General features: G+C 42.7%; 2 protein-coding genes across 5 annotated transcripts in view; one reads left to right on the top strand and one right to left on the bottom strand.

Annotated features, from left to right (window-relative positions):
• Positions 1-6,805, top strand: part of LOC115162319 (echinoderm microtubule-associated protein-like 5) — a 55,782-nt gene extending 48,977 nt beyond the window's left edge. For 2 of the 3 annotated variants that reach the window (XM_029713506.1, XM_029713505.1), the window contains 13 exons: positions 223-321; positions 769-789; positions 1,674-1,847; positions 1,978-2,186; positions 2,620-2,777; positions 2,973-3,087; positions 3,203-3,391; positions 3,511-3,683; positions 3,816-3,978; positions 4,087-4,190; positions 4,848-5,001; positions 5,513-5,613; positions 5,800-5,930. In XM_029713506.1, coding sequence (XP_029569366.1) covers positions 223-321; positions 769-789; positions 1,674-1,847; positions 1,978-2,186; positions 2,620-2,777; positions 2,973-3,087; positions 3,203-3,391; positions 3,511-3,683; positions 3,816-3,978; positions 4,087-4,190; positions 4,848-5,001; positions 5,513-5,613; positions 5,800-5,836 — 1,697 coding nt within the window. In that variant the 3' untranslated portion in view covers positions 5,837-5,930. Of the gene's footprint in view, positions 1-222; positions 322-768; positions 790-1,673; positions 1,848-1,977; positions 2,187-2,619; positions 2,778-2,972; positions 3,088-3,202; positions 3,392-3,510; positions 3,684-3,815; positions 3,979-4,086; positions 4,191-4,847; positions 5,002-5,512; positions 5,614-5,799 lie in introns of all 3 variants that reach the window. The other variant, XM_029713504.1, reaches the window with a different exon arrangement.
• Positions 6,806-12,685: 5,880 nt separating this feature from the next.
• On the bottom strand, positions 12,686-17,514 carry LOC115162318 (iron-sulfur cluster assembly 2 homolog, mitochondrial). Of its 2 annotated transcripts, none has more exons than XM_029713503.1 (4): positions 17,394-17,514; positions 14,646-14,760; positions 14,314-14,429; positions 12,686-13,288 (listed from the first exon to the last, which is right to left on the bottom strand). In XM_029713503.1, exons 1-4 carry the CDS (start codon positions 17,495-17,497, stop codon positions 13,114-13,116), a joined length of 510 nt encoding a protein of 169 aa, XP_029569363.1. In that variant the 5' UTR covers positions 17,498-17,514; the 3' UTR covers positions 12,686-13,113. The 2 variants fall into 2 exon arrangements, with proteins under 2 accessions (XP_029569363.1, XP_029569362.1); XM_029713502.1 differs by having other exon boundaries at positions 14,646-14,820; positions 17,394-17,509.
• Positions 17,515-17,668: the final 154 nt, after the last annotated feature.

Below are 17,668 nucleotides of genomic sequence, written 5' to 3'. Positions count from 1 at the left end.
TAGAGTAAACAAGGGATGGGCAGACTTGTGTTCATCTGAACAGAGTTTTACAGTACTGTTGAATGAGTCTTAATGCTGTTCTTTGGGATCCTAAATATGTCCTTTCATGTTCTTTCATGTCAATTCATATATATCTTTGTGTGTGTGTGTGTGTGTGTGTGTGTGTGTGTGTGTGTGTGTGTGTGTGTGTGTGTGTGTGTGTGTGTGTGCGCTTCCTTGCAGCCTGCCAAAGCTTCTATATAGAACATAGTGATGACATTCTGTGCCTGACTATCAATCAACACCCCAAATTCCCCAACGTGGTAGCAACTGGCCAAGTAGGTATGTTTGTGAGAGGTTGACCTCGTGTTTTTTTCCCTATGTGTTGTAACTGTGTGTTCTGCTGGGGGACTACTGTGCTCCCCTCTCTTATCTGTGCTCTGAAGCCGCTAACCTGTATAATCGCAATATCCACACGGTTTAATAAAATAATAATTGTAACGCATGCTCTGTGCCTCGCAATCCACAGAAACCTATCAAACACACTTGGTCTGTAAACAACTGTTATTTGTCTGGAAAGAGAGAATCAAAAGCTGCATGTGTACATTTCCCATGTGCCTATTGGCTCTTAATGAGGAAAACTACTACAATACAGTATGCTGACAATAATCTTATTAACACTTGGACTGTGTAAAATAGTGTCATAGAGTTGTAGTGGTGCCATTGATCTAAGTAGTATTTCTTTCAATTTTTTTCCAATTTTTTTTCTAATTTTTCTTTTCCTTACAGGTGATACTGGTGATATGTCAGGTAAGAACTTCAATACTTTTGGTTTGTTCCAGACACCAGAGAATGTTGTTCTGAGGGAGAGGGTTTCAATAAATTAAAGGGAAAATGTGTTTCTTATGGTAGATTGAGAATATCCTTATCTTCTTCATACAGAGCATAGTTTAATTGATTGACAGCTAACCAGATACCTTCTACTACAGGTATCATCAACTAGATTCAGCCGTGGGGTGATTATTTTTATTGAGCGGATGGTCGGGGGGCCGGAACATAATTACAAATCATTTGTAGACTGCAATTTGACCTCACGAATCCCAAACAGATATAATATTTGACAAAAACAGGATCATTTTAAACGTTGTTTCCATTTGTATACGATCACGTGTCTCTCTATTAAGCGTGGGAATACTTGGGAACAGATTTAAATAACTCTAATAACCGGTGTTTTTACAGACTTTTAAGACCAACAATGAACCTTTTTTGAAAATTATTGCTCAGAAAACTTGGGGGGGCCAAATAAAACCACCCGTGGGTCAAATTCGGCCCACGGGCCGCCAGTTGGGGAACCCTGTTCTACTACATCCACAATGTATTATATTGATACACTGCCATCTAGTGGGGTTAGATGGGAAGGGCAAATGTGCACCTCACACAAACTTGCTTGCTTTGAAGTCTTTGCAGCTCTTGTTTGACCCCCACTTACATTATTAGTAGGCTACTTTATTCAAGGCACATTTTTATATGAATGCACCATTGATATTTAATATCCATTATCAACTATTTTTTATCAAAAAGTCACAATCACTTGAATTTAATTTGTGGATTTAGTTTGGGCCAAAAGATTCTGTACTCTTCTCAGCCAGCATACATGAAGCTTGAATCTACAATTGTCTTGTTCCCTCCTTCAGCCACGTCGCCCTCCATTCACGTGTGGGACGCCATGAACAAGCAGACGCTGTCTGTCCTGCGCTGTTTCCACTCCCGGGGGGTCTGCTCGGTCAGCTTCAGTGCCACTGGGAAGCTGCTGCTCTCTGTGGGTCTGGACCCAGAACACACCATCACCATCTGGAAGTGGCAAGAAGGTAAACACCTAACACTAACTCAGTAAAGGCTATTTACCTCATCACGGTGCACCTGTTAGTGCCCAGCTGGAATGAATACAGGTCCATGTATCACCTACAGAACTTGTTCTAATAAATCATTGTTCTCAAGGTGCCAACGTGGCCAGTCGGTCAGGCCACATTCAGCGGATCTTTGTGGCGGAGTTCCGTCCAGACTCGGACACCCAGTTTGTGTCTGTGGGTGTCAAGCATGTGAGGTTCTGGACGCTGGCGGGCCGGGCTCTGCTCAGTAAGAAGGGCGTGATGAGTAACATAGAGGACGCCCGCATGCAGACCATGCTCTCTGTGGCATTTGGGGCTGTAAGTCTATTCTCCACTCTCTATTGCCATATGATACCCAATCAGACAATACAGTTACTGCATATGCAATTTCCCCTACGGAATATGTATAATCAGCATTAATATTTGAAATTTTGCTTATTGTTAAGACATACTATACTTATTTCATTTATTTCATAATGACTTGAATTCATGTTGAAAACATTTGAATATAACCTACCTTTCATTTCAAAGGCATGACAATGGTGTGTAGACACCATATATGATAAATGTAGTAATAATTACATGCATATAAAAGCCTATTGAATATACTTGGCTATGGTTAACAACGATAATACGGATAACAACTGATAACATGCAATGTAATTGATTCTTGTACTGCTTGATTGTCTGTGCAATGATCCTCTGCTCTTTCAGATCACTAGATTAGTGCAGTTTTTGTTTTTTGTTTCAGAATAACTTGACATTTACAGGTACCATTAGTGGGGATGTGTGTGTGTGGAAGGAGCACATTCTAGTGAGAGTAGTGGCTAAGGCCCACACTGGGCCTGTATTCACCATGTACACCACACTAAGAGATGGCCTCATCGTTACAGGAGGCAAGGAAAGACCGTGAGTACTGCTCCTCTCCTCACTGTACCAGCTACCACTACTGTTAGCCCTCTGAACTCAATAAACTGATTTGGATTAATTCATCTAAGTCTGCTATTTAATGCGTTTTCTTACTCTCATTCCTAAATATGTTTTTGTAAGAAACCTGAATGGTTTACAGTAGTCACAACGTGTTGTGTTTGGTGCCCCCTATAGGTCAAAGGAAGGAGGTGCTCTGAAGCTGTGGGACCAGGAGCTGAAGCGCTGCAGAGCCTTCCGCCTGGAGACGGGACAGATCATAGACTGTGTGCGCTCCGTATGCAGAGGAAAGGTAAGGCTCTCCACCATCCACTAGGAATGAAGAATAGGGTAATGGGTCATGCTTTGGTTAAGGATCAAGTCCACATCTGGATTTTTCATCCACATTTCCCTTGTTTCTGATGCAGGGTAAAATCCTTGTAGGAACGAGGAACGCTGAGATCATTGAGGTGGGGGAGAAGAACGCGGCGTGCAACATCCTGGTGAACGGCCACATGGATGGACCGATCTGGGGTGTGGGCACCCATCCCACTCGGGATGTGTTCCTGTCTGCTGCAGAGGATGGCACTGTGAGGCTGTGGGACATCCCAGAGAAGGTCAGGAGCCTCTCAGTGTGTCCTGTTAGCTTACAGATGTATTGTACTTGATTCTACTCATGTGTTGTGAGTGAGGCACTATAAGAACCTTGTGTGTTGAATCTTTTTGGGGGTAACAGAAGATGCTGAACAAGGTGAACCTGGGCCACCCAGCTCGTACGGTGGCCTACAGCCCTGAGGGGGACATGGTGGCCATCGGCATGAAGAACGGAGAGTTCATTATCCTGCTGGTCACCTCACTCAAGATCTGGGGCAAGAAGAGGGACCGCCGCTCCCCCATCCAAGATATCAGGTGGGAGGGATCCCTCTCAAAATCACCCAGTGCTTATTATGGGGGAAACCCGTCCCAAGTGTACTGAGTATTCTTCTCTGTGTTGAAGCAAGTGTCAGAGGACACATTCAACTGAACATCTTTCTTCCTCAGGTTCAGTCCAGATTCACGCTACTTGGCAGTGGGCTCCAGTGAGAGTGCGGTTGACTTCTACAATCTAACGCTTGGACCCCAACTCAACCGCATTAACTGCTGCAGGGACATCCCCAGCTTTGTCATGCAGATGGACTTCTCTGCAGACAGCTGCTATGTTCAGGTAGGCACAATATCTGTGTATCTATGATTGTGCAAAGGTGTACTAACTCTCCAATGTGAAACTCTCACAATATTCAGACTGTATTATTATTTGCCATTACCCAAACAGATATCTACTGGTGCTTACAAGCGGCTGGTGTATGAGGTACCGTCTGGGAAGCAGGCCACAGAGCAGGCAGTCATAGACAGGATAACCTGGACCACATGGACAAGGTGAGTGTTTGTTATGTCAGGGCCATAGGAATCACACTACTGACGTGGCCATATGAAATAATCCATACTGAGGACACAGGGGTTACACCCTGGCTTTTTTTCATTTGGGCAAAAGTCTGTCCTCCTTCCTCTCCTCTGTGACCTGGAAACCGATAATTGGTCAAGTGGTCAGAGTGTGCCAATTAGTTAGCAGGCGAACGGAAGAGTGTCCTCGCCTCCTCGATAGCCACCTTTCATCGAGGACAGTCATGTGTATCCTACCGGAGTTCTTCGCGGAAGAGTTTTGATATCTGCCACACCCCGTTTTAAAGCAGTTGTTGTTTTCTCAAAGGAGAAAAAGATGCTACATTTAAAACCGATATGCTACTTATCCTCACTTTACATTTATTTTGGGATTCCTTCCCTGTAAACGTCATTTGCCTGTTGATGTGTGAGAGGAGAGTCTCATTTAATACAAATGCATTTTCGTCCATGTTCCTTCTCCTCGCCGCCTTTCCTCGATTACCTTTGACCTTTTTCATAAGGAGGCGAGAGAGGACTGAGGAAAGAGGACAAAGTAGTTGAGCAAATTCAAAATTTAAAAAAGGCCTGTCAAAGCATCACATGATCATTGGAGTTACTTCCTGTCTAACGTGTGATGTTTCACTGTCTGGTCAGTGTCCTGGGGGACGAGGTTGTGGGGATCTGGTCCCGTAACACTGACAAAGCAGACGTCACCTGTGCCTGTGTGTCCCACTCTGGCCTGAACATTGTCACAGGCGATGACTTTGGAATGGTAAAGCTGTTTGACTTTCCATGTCCAGAAAAGTTTGTAAGTATAATCTGTATTCTATGATGCTGATTTGTGTCTCTGTGTAAATATTAAATTCTGGTTGAATTGTACCTTATGAATCCAAGATGGTAGAAATGTATACATTTACAGTTATAAAATATATTTATTTACGTCACTTACAAAAATGTAGTACTGCACATTTTTTCTAACGGCTAATACGTGTTGAATCGATTACTCATTAATTGTTTCATGGTGTACAGTAGTCTACATTATTCACTGACTTAAATAAAATAGTAGCTTTCGACATTGATTTGAAAGGAGTTATGTATTTTGCTTTTCCACTTATGTGATCCGGGCTTACGTTCCTGGTTTCAATGTGTACCATTCATGTGTCTGTGTGATGTTATTGTGCCTGTGATTGACCAGGATGACATAATAACATTGCCACCTAACCTACAGTATGCATCTATTCTAAATTCAGTCTAAATTTAGCTCAGCTACCGGTATTTTGGGGTAGCCATTTTGCTAACACACTTCTTGTTCCCTGCAGGCCAAACATAAACGCTTTCTGGGCCACTCAGCCCACTTGACTAATATTCGCTTCACAAGTGGGGATCGCTTCGTCATTAGTGCTGGCGGGGACGATAGAAGGTAGAAATCCCGTCTCTATTAGTATAATATTCCTCTGAAAGTCTCAATTTACAACATTGTCATTAGTAGTGTTTTTGGTTCATTGCAGCAATTAACAATGAAATAAACATTGTAAGGGTGTATGAAATACTGTAGGTTAGTGTTAGACTGCTGTCTAACTGTTACAGTAATAAGTGTGTTTTGCAGCCTGTTTGTCTGGAGGTGCGTCCATGCCCCACACTGAGATACATAACTGGAGTGACACATCATCCATCTACCACTGAGTCCAGTCCAGGGGGCTGCATGGGCTTTTCCCAGCATGGCTATTCAGAGAGAAGAACCCGCTTCGCTGTGGGGCAAGCATGTCAAAACAGACAACACACCTGGCAGCTAGTAAACATGACTCACTGCCTCAACACTAGGTAGAGGACATTGAGTCACTACCGTTGCAAAATATCCCTCCAAAACATCACATCACAGTTGTAAAACTTCCTTTCATATCACCTGCACATGATTTTGATGGACATTGTGGATTGGTGGAGTGTTTCTGTGTCAACGTTCTAAATGGCAGTTTTGCCCGTTAGTACGAGTAAATGTGACGGATGAAAATACCATTTTTGAAAGACGTGTAACAAACTACCTTAGCCTTAATCTACTTGAGTGACTGAGCTTTGGAATGGTTTGATGTTTGTTTTATATCATTTCTGATTTTTTTTTTTTGACTAATTCTAGTTTTTATTTTTTTAAATATTTTTTACCAATGATTTAAACTCCTGTGGCCTTCCTCCTGAATGTAACATCCACAGTAACGATCTGGATGTGAGCATGCCAAAGCATACTATGCACTGTACACCCGACCTGGTCACTGTGTTACCCTAATGATTTGTGTATGTGACCGTGTTGTCCACTGGTTGAACCTCAAACCCCCAGCAGTGTGTGACCATGTTGTAGCGATCTTTTAGGTTGTGCTGTAACCCTTCATAACATATTATGTGTGTGTAAACATGTTTGAGGGTTTGTGTGCAATGGGAGTATATGGCTTATCGAAAGACAATACCTGATTCCCTGTCCAACCAAATTCCTCAGGAAAGGAAAAAGGCTTAAAAATGGATGTTTCAATGCACTGTTGCATATTTCGTTTGATCATTTTTCAGTGTGCTGCTATGTTAGATTATTAAGAGCATACATATTGATATACAGTGCCTTCAGAAAGTATTCATACCCCTTGACTTATTCCACATTTTGTTTCATTAATCTGAATTCAAAATTGATTAAATGTTTTTTTTCTCACCCATCTACACACAATAGCCCAAATGACAGTGAAAACATGTTTTTTTTGCATTGTATTGAAAATGTAATACAGTAATATCTCATTTACATAAATATTCACACCCCTTTGCTATGACACTCCAAATTGAGCTCAGGTGCATCCAATTTCCTTTGATCGTTCGTTTGAGCTGTCACTACAACTTGATTGGATTCCACCTGTGGCCAATTCCATTGTTTGGACCTGATTTGGAAAGAAACACATGTCTATATAAGGTCTCATAGTTGACAGAGCATGTCAGAGCAGAAACTACCATAAAGTCCAAGGAACTGCCCGTAGAGCACTGAGATAGAATTGTGATGAGGCATATATCTGGGGAAGGATATAAAACCATTTCTAGGGTGTTGAAACTTTCCAAGAGTGCAGTGGTCTCCATCATTGGGAAATTGAAAAAATATGGAACTACCCAGACTATTCCTAAAGCTTGCCTTCCGACCAAACTGAGCAACCGGGCAAGAAGGACCTTGGTCATGGGGGTGACCAGGGGACGGGGACTTTAATGCAGGGAAACTTAAATCAGTTTTACCTCATTTCTACCAGCATGTCACATGTGCAACCAGAGGGGAAAAAAACTCTAGACCACCTTTACTCCACACACAGAGACGCATACAAAGCTCTCCCTCGCCCTCTCTCGCTCTCCATTTGGCAAATCTGACCATAATTCTATCCTCCTGATTCCTGCTTACAAGAAAAAATTAAAGCAGGAAGCATCAGTGACTCGGTCTATAAAAAAGTGGTCAGATGAAGCAGATGCTAAACTACAGGACTGTTTTGCTAGCACAGACTGGAATATGTTCCGGGATCATTCCGATGGCATTGAGGAGTACACCACATCAGTCATTGGCTTCATCAATAAGTGCATTGAGGACGTCGTCCCCAAAGTGACTGTATGTACATACCCCAACCAGAAGCCATGGATTACAGGCAACATTCGCACTGAGCTAAAGGTTAGAGCTGCCGCTTTCAAGGTGCGGGACTCTAACCTGGAAGTTTATAAGAAATCCTGCTATGCCCTCCGACGAACCATCAAATAGGCAAAGCGTCAATACAGGACTAAGATTGAATCGTACTACACCGGCTCCTACGCTCAACGGATGTGGCAGGGCTTGTAAACTATTACAAACTACAAAGGGAAGCGAGCTGCCCAGTGACACAAGCCTACCAGACGAGCTAAATCACTTCTATGCTCGCTTCGAGGCAAGCAACACTAAGGCATGCACGAGAGCATCAGCTGTTCCGGGACGACTGTGTGATCACGCTCTCCGTAGCCGACGTAAGACCTTTAAACAGGTCAACATTCACAAGGCTGCACGGCCAGAGGGATTACCAGAACGTGTGCTCCGGGCATGTGCTGACCAACTGGCAGGTGTCTTCACTGACATTTTAACATGTCCCTGATTGAGTCTGTAATACCAACATGCTTCAAGCAGACCACCTGTGCCCAAGAGCACTAAGGTAACCTGCCCAAATGACTACCGACCCGTAGCACTCACATTCGTAGCCATGAAGTGCTTTGAAATGCTGGTAATGGCTCACATTAACACCATTTTCCCAGAAACCCTAGACCCACTTCAATTTGCATACCGCTCAAACAGATAAACAGATGATGCAATCTCTATTGCACTCCACACTGCCCTTTCTCACCTGGACAAAAGGAACACCTACGTGAGAATGCTATTCATTGACTACAGCTCAGAGTTCTACACCATACTGGCCTCAAAGCTCATCACTAAGCTAAGGATCCTGGGACTAAAAACCTCCCTCTGCAACTGGATCCTGGACTTCCTGATGGGCCGCCCCCAGGTGGTGAGGGTAGGTAGCAACACATCTGCCACGCTGATCCTCAACACTGGAGCCCCTCAGGGGTGCATGTTCAGTCCTTTCTGTACTCCCTGTCCACGCACGACTGCATGGCCAGGCACGACTCCAAAACTATCATTAAGTTTCCAGACGACACAACAGTGGAAGGCCTGATTACCGACAAGGACAAGACAGCCTATAGAGAGGAGGCCAGAGACCTGGCCGGGTGATACCAGAATAACAACCTATCCCTCAATGTAAACAAGACAAAGATGATTGTGGACTACAGGAAAAGGAGGACCGAGCACGCCCCCATTCTCATCGACGGGGCTGTAGTGGAGCAGGTTGAGAGCTTCAAGTTCCTTGGTGTCCACATCACCAACAAGACAGTCGTGAAACATATCAAGACAGTCGTGAAGAGGGCACGACAAAACCTATTCCCCCTCAGGAGACTGAAAAGATTTGTTATGGGTCCTCAGATCCTCAAAAATGTATACAGCTGCAACATTGAGAGCATCCTGACTGGTTGCGTCACTGCCTGGTACGGCAACTGCTCGGCCTCTGACCGCAAGGCACTACAGAGGGTAGTGCGTACGGCCCAGTACATCACTGGGGCTAAGCTGTCTGCCATCCAGGACCTCTATACCAGGCGGTGTCAGAGGAAGGCCCTAAAAATGTTCAAAGACCCCAGTCATACACTGTTCTTTCTGCTACCGCATGGCAAGCGGTACCGGAGCACCAACTCTAGGACCAAAAGGCTTCTCAACAGCTTTTACCCCAAAGCCATAAGACTCCTGAACAGGTAATGACATGGCTAACCCCCCCACCCCACCAACCCCTCTTTTACGCTGCTGCTACTCTCTGTTTATCATCTATGCATAGTCACTTTAACTATACATTCACGTACATATTAATTACCTTAATTAGCCCGACTAACCGGTGCCCCCGCACATTGGCTACACGGACTATTTACATTGTGTCCCGCCACCCCCTTCTTTTACTCTGCTGCTACTCCCTGTTGATCATCTATGCATAGTCACTTTAACTATACCTACATGTGCATATTACCTCAATTAGCCTGACTAACCGGTGCCCCCGCACATTGACTCTGTACTGGTACCACCTGTATATAGCCTCGCTACTGTTATTTTCACTGTCATTTTACTGTTTTTTATTTTGTATTTCTTTACTTATCTATTGTTAACCTAAACCTATTTTTTTTGTTAAATTCTACTGTTGGTTAGAGCTTGCACTTACAAGTAAGCATTTCACTGTAAGGTCTACACCTGTTGTATTCAGCGCACGTGACAAATAAACTTTGATTTGATTTGACCAAGAACCCAATGATCAATCTGACAGAACTACAGAGTTCCTTGGCTGAGATGGGAGAACCCATCAGAAGGACAACAGTCTCTACAGCGCTTCACCAATCTGGGCTTTATGGGAGTGGCCAGATGGAAGCCAAAAAAAGGCACATGACCGCACGCCTGGAGTTTGCAAAGAGGCATGTGAAAGACTCTGAGAGCAAAAGGCAAAATATTATGTGGTCTGATGATACAAAAATGTAACTCTAAGGCCTGAATGCAAAGCACTATGTCTGGAGAAAACCAGGCACAGCTCATCACCTGTCTAACACCATCCCTACCGTGAAGAACAGTGGTGGCAGCATCGTGCTATGGGGATGCTTTTCAGCAGCAGAGACTGGGAGACTGGTAAGGATAGAGGGAACAATGAATGGAGCCAAATGCAGGCAAATTCTTGATGAGAACCTGCTTCAGAGTGCGAACAACCTTAGACTGAGGCAAAGATGTATGTTCCAACAGGACAATGACCTCAAGCATACAGCCAAAGCAATGCTGGAATGGCTTCAGAACAAGAATGTGAAAGTCCTTGAGTGGCATAGTCAAAACCCACACTTGAATCCCATTGAAAATCTGTGGAAAGACTTGAAGATTGCTGTTCACTGCCGCTCCCCATCTAATTTAAGAGCTTGAGAAAATCTGCAGAGAAGAATGGGAGAAAATCCCCAAATCTAGATGTGCAAAGCTGATACAGACGTACCAAAGACTCAAAAATATAATCGCCACCAAAGGTGCTTCTACAAAGTATTGACTCAGGGGTGTGAATACTTATGTCAATTAGATATTCCTGTATCTTATTTTCAATACATTTAAAAACATGTTTTCACATTGTCATTATGTGTAGATGGGTGAGAAAATAATAAATGTAATACATTTTGAATTCAGGCTGTAACAACAAAATGTGGAATAAGTCAAGGGGTATGAATACTTTCTGTAGGCACTGTATGTTTAAAAGTGAGTGGCTATTTTTACAAGGATATAGGTGTATGTTTCTTGTAACCAGATATGATATAACTGAGTAAATTGAAAATATGAAATGTGCAGAATATTTTCCCTCGTTTTAATTGTTGTTAAAGAGATGACATGTTTACTTCATATTTGATTTACATTACATCAATGTAAATATAGTTTGTAAATATTATTTTGTATATTTTTTGTGAAATGTTTCTTAAATCACATTTTAATAAAGAAAATATATAGACAACACAAGTTCTTTATCAGGCAGAGGGTACTAACTCAACCAAAAATGTATATCAATCCAGTAACTATTTGCATACAGCCAGTGATCTAAGCTATGTAAATTTGACGGTTTGGTGAGCTAATAATAAACTGTTGAGATGATAGCCTGTTCAGAACAAATAATTCCCTTATCATTCACAAACATGTTGATGTTGCGAAAGAGAAGAGTATTTAAAATGGTAATGCCCTAATGGTAGTTGCAGGGGTTAAAGCAACAACAACAAAACTCCATGACTGAAACTGTCGATCTCAAATGGATTGTTTGAGGGGCCAAGTTAACCTCCCCTTTCATGTAAAAAGTCATGACCATCATGATTTTAGGGAAAGATGATCATTTTGTACATGTATTAAACTGTGAGTTTGACCAATTCCTCCTTTTTAATATTTTTTTATATAAAAACATTTAAAACATTTATAAACAAATCCATATGATGGAAATCCGTCGCAGTGATGGAGAACTTGAACTCCTGTACTGTAGTTACCAAGTGCTGATTGATAGACCTATCTGTGATTGACTGACCACACTTCCTAGCTACTCAATCATCATGACATAATCAGAAAGCTCCCAATTCAATGGGTAAATACACTAAACATAAATACAACATGCAACAATTTCAAAGATTTTACTGAGTTATAGTTCATATAAGGAAATCAGTCAATTCAAATTAATTCATTAGGCCCTAATCTATGGATTTCACATGACTAGGAATACAGATATGAAGCTGTTGGGCACAGATACCTTAAAAAAAAGGTAGGGTGTGGATCAGAAAATCTGTCAGTAGCTGGTGTGAATATCATTTGCATCATGCAAAACTACAAATACCTGCAAGGTCCTGCACGTCATCTCTAGCTGACACTTTTGCTAACAGGTATTGTGTCAATTTAAAACTAGCACAAGATAGTTCACATAATTGTCAATTTAAAGACATTTTGCCAATTTATTAATTATTACATCTAACTAACATTAGATAGTTAATACAGAGATTCTTACCTTTGCCTCGATTCGGCAGTTTCGTCCAGATCATCATGGCATGTGTAGTTCTTTATGATAGCCACATTAGCAGCTAATTTGCATTTCATTTATGCGGGGTTAATCCAGGCAAATATATTGATAAATCGCCTTGTCCTAGTGGGATTTACAGTTATCAAAACGTCATGCGAGGGTAAGCCTACATGAAACACAGCCCTTATTTTAAGTGTTTCTAAAATCTCCTATGGGAAAAATGAACGGTGGAAAAACAATTGGAACCATTTCCCTGTTTGACCGCTAGGTTTTATGGGTATTATGACTCATACTGTGGTACTCTATGACCAGTTTACATACACCAGCATCAATTTGATCCCAAATAAAAAAAGCCATGTAACATCCTTTTAACACATTTTATTGTTAGAGATATGACCCATTCTTTATATATACAAACACATCTAGGTACGGGATACACTCTTGCACATTCCAACCACTCCAAAGCATAGTCTTCATTTAGTATAAATGTATAATGAATCAATAAGACAACAGTTTTTTATATTGTAGTGAAATTTAACACTTGAAAACCAATCCATCTATTTGCATCCAAGAAAATCTCAGATTCTCATCCACTTAGTTTAATATGTAACCAAGCATACTTTACCTAAAGATACACCAGTCTGTCAATGTTTTTAGTTGCTACAAGGATCGTCTGAATTGTGTAATAACTTATGCAACCATGAGAACACGGTCTCCGAATATATCATTTTATGACTTAGTGAGGGATGTAGGGGATGAGGGTTTGAGAGCTGAAAGCCTCAGGCCGAGACTCATAACTTGACTGAGAAGGAGATTCCGCAGGAGCAGCCGTGGTCTGCCTGGGGGTTCTTCAGCATCTGGAAGGAGGAGCGGATCAGCTCCTGAGTATAGTCCAGTGTCGAGCCTTTCACAAACTCCAGGCTATCTTGGTCCACAATGATCCCCACCCCTCCCTGCTCAAACATCCTGAGAAAAAAAAATGGGGTGCAGTGGAAAGAGTTTAGAATGGATTAAAAAAGGGGCATTCGAAGGGATTGAGGACAGAGATTGCACGTAACACAGTGTAATGTTTATACAAACCCACAGACAGTGTGGTGAAGAAAGCGCAACAGCGCATCTTCAACCTCAGGACGCTGAAGAAATTTGTCTTGTCACCTAAAACCCTCACAAACATTTACAGATGCACAATTGAGAGCATCCTGTCAGGCTGTATCACCGCCTGGTACGGCAACTGCACCGCCCACAACCGCAAGGCTCTCCAGAGGGTAGTGCAGTCTGCACAACGCATCACCGGGGGCAAACTACCTTCCTTCCAGGACACCTACAGCACCCGACATCACAGGAATGGCAAAAAGATCAAGGACAACAACCCCCCAAGCCCCTGCCTGTTCACCACACTAACATCCAGAAGGCAAGGTCAGTACAGGTGCATCAAAGCTGGGACCGAGAGACTGAAAAACAGCTTCTATCTCAAGGCCATCAGACTGTTAAACAGCCATCACTAACACAGAGAGGTTGCTGCCTACATACAGACTTGAAATCATTGGCCACTTTAATAAATGGATCACTAACCACTTTAATAATTCTACTTTAATACTGATGTTTACATACCTTGCATCACTCATATGTATATACTGTATTTTATACCATCTATTGCATCTTGCCTATGCCACTTTGTCATTGCCCATCCATATATGTATATATTCTTATTCCATTCCTTTACTTAGATTTGTGTGTATCAGGTAGTTGTTGTGGAATTATTAGATTACATGTTAGTTATTGCTGCACTGTCGGAACTAGAAGCACAAGCATTTCGCTACACTCGCAATAACATCTGCTAACCATGTGTATGTGACCAATAAAATTTGATATGATTGTGTTAGCACAAACAATTGTGTTACTGCTGCATGCCATTCAACACATTAAATAGTTGATTCATAATGAGTTCTTCTTGAATGATTACAGAGAGACAATCAATCAATGACAATTACCTGTCATCCTCGTTCCTAGTACTGTCAACGATAAACTTGTACTGGAACCCAGAGCAGCCTCCCCCTTCCACCTGTATTCTCAGGTACTCTCCCTTACCCATGATCTCTCCTAGCCTCTGAACACACAGAGAAAAGGGTAATTACGTCAGTCCTTGACATTGTGGAGTGTCCTTGTATCACTTGATCATCCACAACAGTGTTGGTGAAAGTGAGCGCTCAAAGAAAAACAGTAGAGCTTTACAGCCCACACATATGGGAATTATTTCAAATGAGAAGTTACATTATGTACTGTACATGACGTGTAAGCAATTTGAGTGAATAATTGCCCTAACCTTAACACATGATGCACTGAGGTATACTTTCTCTTCAACTGGACTGGACTCTGCTGGTTCCTCTTCGGCTGATGTGCTGCTTAACCGAGAGAAATCTGTGTAGAGGGGTTGTGACCTTTGGGGACATATCAGTAATATTGGTTGGCCCACATTGGTGACAAGGGGAGCAGAGGCCCTAAAATAAATACAATTATTCAGTCAAATCAGAGTACCGAAGATGCTCAAGACATACACGTCACTCAGTTTGAATATACACCACATGACCAAAGGTATGTGGACACCTGCTCGTCAAACATCTCATTCTAAAATCATGGGCATTAATATGGAGTTGGTCCCCCCTTTGCTGCTATAACAGCCTCCACTCTTCTGGGAAGGCTTTCCACTAGACGTTGGAACATCGCTGCAGGGACTTGCGTCCATTCAGTTACAAGAGCATTAGTGAGGTCGGGCACTGATGTTAGCTCGCAGTCAGGGTTCCAATTCATCCCAAAGGTGTTTGGCGGGGTTGCGGTCAGGGCTCTGTGCAGGCCAGTCAAGTTCTTCCACACCGATCTCGACAAACCATTTCTGTATGGACCTTGCTTTATGCACGGGGGCATTGTCATTCTGAGACAGGAAAGGGCCTTCCCCAAACTGTTTCCACAAAGTTGGAAGCACAGAATCATCTAGAATGTCACTGTATGCTGTAGTGTTAGTATTTCCCTTCACTGGAACTAAGGGGCCTTGCCCAAATCATGAAAAACAGCCTGACACCATTATTCCTCTTCCACCAAACTTTACAGTTGGCATTATCCATTCGGGCAGGGGGCGTCCTCCTGGTATAAGCCAAACCCAGATTCGTCCATTGGACTGCCAGATGGTGAAGCGTGATTCATCACTCCAGAGAACGTGTTTCCACTGCTCCATAGTCCAATTGCGGTGAGCTTTACACCACTCCAGCCGACGCTTCCATGGCTGCTCATTTCATGAAGCTCCCGGCAAACAGTTCTTGTGCTGAGGACAGCACTCGGGGTTCCCATTCTGTGAGCTTGTGTGGCCTACCACTTCGCTGCTCTGTTGTTGTTGCTCCTATTGTTACTCTTAGACGTTTCCACTTCAGAATAACAGCACTTACAGTTGACCAGGGCAGCTCTAGCAGGGCAACATTTTTACAAACTGACTTGTTGGAAAGGTGGCATTCTATGACGGTGCCATGTTGAAGGTCACTGAGCTCTTTAGTAAGGCCATTCTACTGCCAATATCGGTCTATGGAGACTGCATGGCTATGTGCTCAATCTTATAAACCTGTCAGCAACAGGTGTGGCTGAAATAGACAAATCCACTCATTTGAAAGGGTGTCCACATACTTTTGTATATATAGTGTAGTTAGTTACAATTTCTTAATCCAAATAAAAACGAATCAACTAGTTAATGCTGACCAACTAAGTACAAATGAATGCAACTCTATGCCTATACTACTGACATATAAGGCCTAACGTTACACGGACAGCAGTGCAGTCTACTAGTTACTACTACTTATGCCTCGTTCACACCGATAGTGTCATGGCATTTTGGTACACCAGAAGTACATTCATTTCCAATGGAACGCTTATGCGTCAAACTGTATGCTTGACAGAAATGGTAGCAGAAGGTGAATGTTTAACTTTTGTTGCACACATATCCAGATGATGCTGCATACCATTTTTCACAAAGACGCTAATCGGTGTGATCGAGGCGTTCGCTGCAGGGAAGGGGTGGCAGGTATCCTAGTGGTTATATCGGTGGGCCAGTAACTGGAAGGTTGCTGGATCAAATGCCCGAGCTAACAAGGTAAAAATCTGTCGTTCTTCACCTGAACAAGGCAGTTAACCCACTGTTCCCTGGTAGGCTGTCATTGTAAATAAGAACATGTTCTTAACTGACTTGCCTAGTTTAAAAAATTATTTAAAAAAGGGCGTCTGTGCAAAATTCTAGCTTACAGTTTGACGCATATGTTGATAAATCCAATGTAGGTACCACATAGAACGCAATACAACACGGCAAACACAGCATTCTATTGGAAAGTAATGTACTTCTGGTGTACCAAAATGTGAGAACACTGTCAGTGGGATCGAGGCGTTACCCCTTGATCACACCAATAGAGATATGTCGCAAAATAGTAAGCAGCATCATCAGAAGTTCAACATTCACCTTCTGCTACCATTTATGTCAAGCCGTCTACACATACGTTGGATAAATCCAACATAGGCACCACAGAACACACTGCAACTGCTCTTGCGAGGCAAACGCAGCGTTCCATTGGAAATTCATGTATTTCCGGAGTACCAAAATGCTACGACACTATCGGTGTGATCGAGGCATTAGCTTTGGAACACAACATCGTGAGTCTGTTGGTTAGTATTGTGGTAAGGTTATTTTTTCCATCGCCACCCACCAGAACGATGCACAACTCTGGTAGTCCAACCAGTGTCCCAAAGCCTATAGGGATCGGTCCAGCCTTGGGGTCATGCTGGCTAGACCCATGTGTAGCTAGATCAAGACACACAACGTTGACTAAGTCCAAAGTATTTGTCTGACTAGATGGTAGGACAATGTTTAATTAACAGCAATCAAACTTTTACGTAGCTAGATGACGAAAGCTTGACTGACCCAAAATGATAACCAATGCTGTAATGTTAAGAGAGCGGAATGGACAGATTTAAGTTGTTTATATGCCTTCATAAACAATTCCCTTATATTTCAATACCCATAGAATTGCTTATTGTATACCTAGCAAGGGTCCATGCTCTTGTCTTTGTCGCACTCAACATAGCTCCTCGAAGTACGAATGACATCTTCCATAACACTGTAGCTAGAAAGCCCACCCCCAACATGGAGAAACTGAGGCGTCAGATCAAGAGACGGAAAACGATTGGTCACAACGTCATAAGAAACGCCTACCGTGCAATATATAAAATATCTGATTCGTTACTTTCAACGCCAGTCAGCGGACCTTGTAGATTCGCGACATTTTCCTGTGACAAGGAGTGTCTGTGGGCCTGCAC

The sequence above is a fragment of the Salmo trutta genome, chromosome 25, assembly GCF_901001165.1.
Source record: "Salmo trutta chromosome 25, fSalTru1.1, whole genome shotgun sequence".
In the NCBI taxonomy this organism is placed as follows: domain Eukaryota; kingdom Metazoa; phylum Chordata; class Actinopteri; order Salmoniformes; family Salmonidae; genus Salmo; species Salmo trutta.
The sequence above is the reverse complement of the archived record's forward strand: the minus strand, read 5'-3'. Positions and strand labels throughout refer to the sequence as shown.

Bases quoted from the DNA above. Each gene is read 5' to 3' on its own strand.
- LOC115162318 (XM_029713502.1), bottom strand. From the start codon at position 17,497: ATGTTGGGGGTGGGCTTTCTAGCTACAGTGTTATGGAAGATGTCATTC. The intron at 14,821-17,393 runs GTATACAATAAG...TATTTATTTTAG, and splicing joins AGAGCATGGACCCTTGCTAG to GGCCTCTGCTCCCCTTGTCA. The intron at 13,289-14,313 runs GTAATTGTCATT...TTTTTTTCTCAG, and splicing joins ACTAGGAACGAGGATGACAG to GATGTTTGAGCAGGGAGGGG.